At 48.5% G+C, this 3,925-nt stretch overlaps 1 protein-coding gene across 1 annotated transcript in view; it reads left to right on the top strand.

Moving 5' to 3' along the window:
- Positions 1–748: 748 nt before the first annotated feature.
- The window catches only part of Ern1 (endoplasmic reticulum to nucleus signaling 1), a 91,396-nt gene continuing 88,219 nt past the window's right edge, over positions 749–3,925 (top strand). Inside the window, exon 1 of the mRNA XM_028780452.1 lies at positions 749–923. Within this exon, the coding sequence (XP_028636285.1) occupies positions 864–923 (60 nt within the window). The 5' untranslated portion in view covers positions 749–863. The remainder of the gene's footprint in view (positions 924–3,925) is intronic.

Here is a 3,925-nt window from a genome sequence, read left to right as displayed (position 1 = left end):
CAGCAGGCCACATCTACAAAGGTCACGTAAACACGTGTGACACAAGAAGGCCGCATGATTTCCTTATAATTTTTGGTGAATGAGTTGGCTGTGGTTCATCCCGAGAGGAACGGATGGCTGCTGGACACAACTTGGGGGGAATTCCTGAAGGCAAGGCTAGGGAAGAAAGGGGCCTTCGGGCTGGATGAAGCACAGCTGGAGGACCCTCCTTAGTGAACTCTAGGGCTGCGGATCAGGGCCGAATTTCCGCCAGCTGCTGAAACCCTTGCTCTAGAGGTCGCCTAGGCAACCCTAGTAAGTGGTAGCTGGCAGCAGGGAGACGGAGTGCTTGTAGGCAGGCATTCCCTTCTACCAGAGCAAGCCTGGCGCCGTGGATCCTTCATCTGGAGAGTGGGGCTTCCTGTGGGTTGACAGATGTCATTTTCCTTTAGCTTGCGGACAAGCTTCTCCATTCAGAAGCACAGCGTCCACAAATACTCAAAGCCAAGAAGTGGTCTTCGGGTTCTAGCGCCCGAAAGGATAGGAAGCGGCCAGAAGACAGCACGGAGTCGGTATCTAACCCCACCCTCCCGCGCTTACCACGCCCACAAAACAGCGTAGGCTCCTCCCCATCCAGGCAATGACTCCGCCTTTCACAGCCCCCGCCCCCGGGACCGCCCTTTAGCCCGCCCCGACCGGAAGAAGCCGGGGCACAAGGCACTTATAGGGCTGGGAATGGGGGTGTCGCCGCCGCCCAGTCAGCTCCGTGTCCAGCGATCCTCCGCCGGAGTCGCGCTGTCGTCGCGGCGCCCCCGTTCAGCCCTCTGTCCGCGCGGTCCTCAGAACCGGCCGGCGGGGCCCAGAGTCAGGGCCACGTCCCCGCCATGCCGGCCCGGTGGCTGTTGCTCCTGCTGGCGCTGCTGCTACCGCCGCCCGGCCCCGGGGTGAGTAACCAGGGGAGTGCAGTGCGGGGACGGGCCGGCTCGCGGCCAGAGGAGAGTCGCGCGGTGGCGGGGACTGGAGTCCGAGCCGGGCCGCAGCGGCGGGAGGCCTGGCGCCTCGGCTGAGGCAGCTGCGGGAGGCTTGGCGGTGGGAGCTGCGGCGGCCGGCCACACATAGGCGTCCGCCCTCCGAGGCGCCTCCGGGGCCAGCGCGGCCGAGGCAGACAGCGGCTCCAGGGCCCGGGACGCGCGCGACTCGGGGCTGTCTCCCGAAGGCCGGGCCCTGGGCGCGCTGCCCACCTGCCCCGCCGTCTCCACAGGTGGGCGCCCGCACTGCCGCGGTGGCCGCGGAAGGACACCCGAAACCGGGAGAAGCGGGTGGTGACTCGAGTTTTGAATCTTTGCTTGAAAGTTTTTTTTTTTTCGTTTGTTTGTTTTTTTGTATTTTTGTATTTTTAAAAGTGAGACTTTGGGAAGCGATTGCAGCCGGGAATGGGTACGGCGTTTTTACCCGGCCCCTGGGTTCTGCTTACCTGACCCGAAGGTTTCTTTGTATTCGGAGGCTGGGGGCTTCCTATCAGTATTTTTGCTAGACAGTGAAGGCGTCATTAAGCAAGTTATGCTTATGGGCATTTGAACCCTTTTAAAGACCCGGTGTGTGGGCCAGAGGTGTACTGCAAAACTTAAAGCTGTCTCACGTGTGGGGTCGGTCGTCAGAAACATCTTCTCGGTTTTGTTTTTTTTGTTTTTTTTGTTTTTTTTTTTTTTTTGAGAAGAATGTCGGTTTATATTTATTTAACTCTATCCACTCAGGATTTGAACACTTTGGCTAAAGAGGACATTTTGTGGGCCGACATGGCTATTTTCATTTTCTGGTTGGAAGAACTGAGGGTTTAAAATATTTTTCTTTTAAATGCACTGTTCAGGATGTGGGCATGGCACACTTGTACTGGTTCTATTTAATGGCCTCTTTGAAGGTACCGTGTTCCCTTTAATATGGCACATCATGTACCAGGTGTCCTGGTGGAAGACTGACATGCGTGGCCATGAGACCCGCGGGCCAGCCACGTTGTTAACGCGGGCGAACTCTTTGAACTCTTATGCCTTGTAGGTAAATAATTGTCTGTGCTCTCAGAGTAACAAATTAGAATTTAGAAACTACTGAAGAATTAAAGAAGGTCTACTTTTTCAAATTCAAGTTTGTTTGTATGTTTTTTTTTTCCAAACGGAAATTTATATACATTTTCTTTATGGCAGAGCCTAGGTGTTTTGTTTTTTTCTTTCTTTCTTTCTCCTAATTAAAAAGAAAAGATGTACTTTCCACAATTAGGACCGGGTTTTGAACTTGGACACTTCACCTTGGGTTGATTGATTGCTGCCTGGTATCTGCTCACAGATAACGAGTATAAACAGAATGTCTGAATGTTTAATGTGGAAATCGATCGTTCCATAGTTTCACAGCCGAGATAGACATGGTTTCCTTCTATACAGCTTTGCATTTATTCTTCTTTTGCTGGATTCTAGTGTTTTTGTCACCCAGCAGCATACAGTAAGGGGCCAACGACAACTATATAGCTTTAGTTTTAGTTCATATAGTTTCAAGTTGTGCTTAGAAACCCAAACTTGTCAGAATTCACGTAAAAGATTCCAGACCCTTACCAAAGGTTGTTTTGTATTTTTTTTTTTAGAAAAAAAGGTTGGGTTTCACTTTTCAGAATTTTATTCTAATAAAAGATTTTTTTTTAAACTCCAAACATAGTAAGATAGTATTTTAAGATCTGAAGTGGAGGTTAGAGCAAAATTCGTACTTACAGTAGGCAGCAATGATGCTGAGCAGAACACAGAGCTGTTAAATCAGACAGACCTGTGTTCTAACCGATAGCTTGCTAGCTGTATCCTCAGGCAAGTTATTTTACTTTTAGGGACTCTGTTTCCTGATCTGTGAAATGGGGGCAGCTAACACTTGGACTGGTGTGGGGGGGTGGAGGGGGTGGGGGGAAGGTACCTATACTAGGTAGTGTCTGTGTTCTCTTCCTCTCTCTGCCAAAGTGCCTATTACTCCTTCATCATTTTAAGTGCTATGCTGTGCCTTGCTAGGGAATGTTTGTTTGTTTTTATGGTTATTTTGTTTTGATTGATGAAGTAGCTGGTACATTGGAAGCTACGCTCTGATTTTCTTCAAGAGTGTGTTTTTTAACTGAGCCAGACACTGACTCATTAGTTGAGATTTGAGGCTACAAGATCCAAAAATGCAGTAACATTCTTATTAGTAAGTACCGGAGGCTGCTTTTGCTAATCCAGAATGTGCTTAATAAATTAGTTACATTCTAGAGTTTTCCCTTTCTTCCCAGGCCCTTATCTTATACCTGATGTCGGTTAATTTTACATGGGCAGCACTTGAAGATTGGCAGCATGTGAGACCAAATGCTTTTGTTAAAAAAAAAAAAAAATTAGCTCAGCAAAGGTATATCAAGTTTATTTAGTCGGTATTTGGTTTGATGGGGTGAAGAAAAAGTCCCTGAGAACCAAGGACTGTATATGTAAGAAACACACTGTGCCTCAGAGAGAGAAATCTCAACCAGAAGTACCCTTGTTTATCATTTTCCTTGATAGCTATCACCTGAATGAATTATCCCAGTAGGAGACATGGAGTTATTTGTTCTGTGGCTATGATTAAGATGTTTCCTTGCTGATATTATCAGGGTGGCTGCTGGTAAAATTAAACTGTAGTTGTGTGCATATGTGTGTTTCATCAGTTCAGCTGGCCGCTCAGCTTTCTTCAGCAAGTGTTTCAGAATTGCATATGAGACTTGCTCTTAAGATGAGCCTTTACTGCCGGGCAGTGGTGGCGCACGCCTGTAATCCCAGCACTTGGGAGGCAGAGGCAGGCGGATTTCTGAATTCGAGGCCAGCCTGCTCTACAAAGTGAGTTCCAGGACAGCCCGGGCTACACAGAGAAACCCTGTCTCGAAAAACCAAAAAAAAAAAAAAAAAAAAAAAGAGCC

The sequence above is a fragment of the Grammomys surdaster genome, unplaced genomic scaffold, assembly GCF_004785775.1.
Source record: "Grammomys surdaster isolate TR1022 unplaced genomic scaffold, NIH_TR_1.0 371, whole genome shotgun sequence".
Classification (NCBI taxonomy): Eukaryota; Metazoa; Chordata; class Mammalia; order Rodentia; family Muridae; genus Grammomys; species Grammomys surdaster.
The sequence above is the reverse complement of the archived record's forward strand: the minus strand, read 5'-3'. Positions and strand labels throughout refer to the sequence as shown.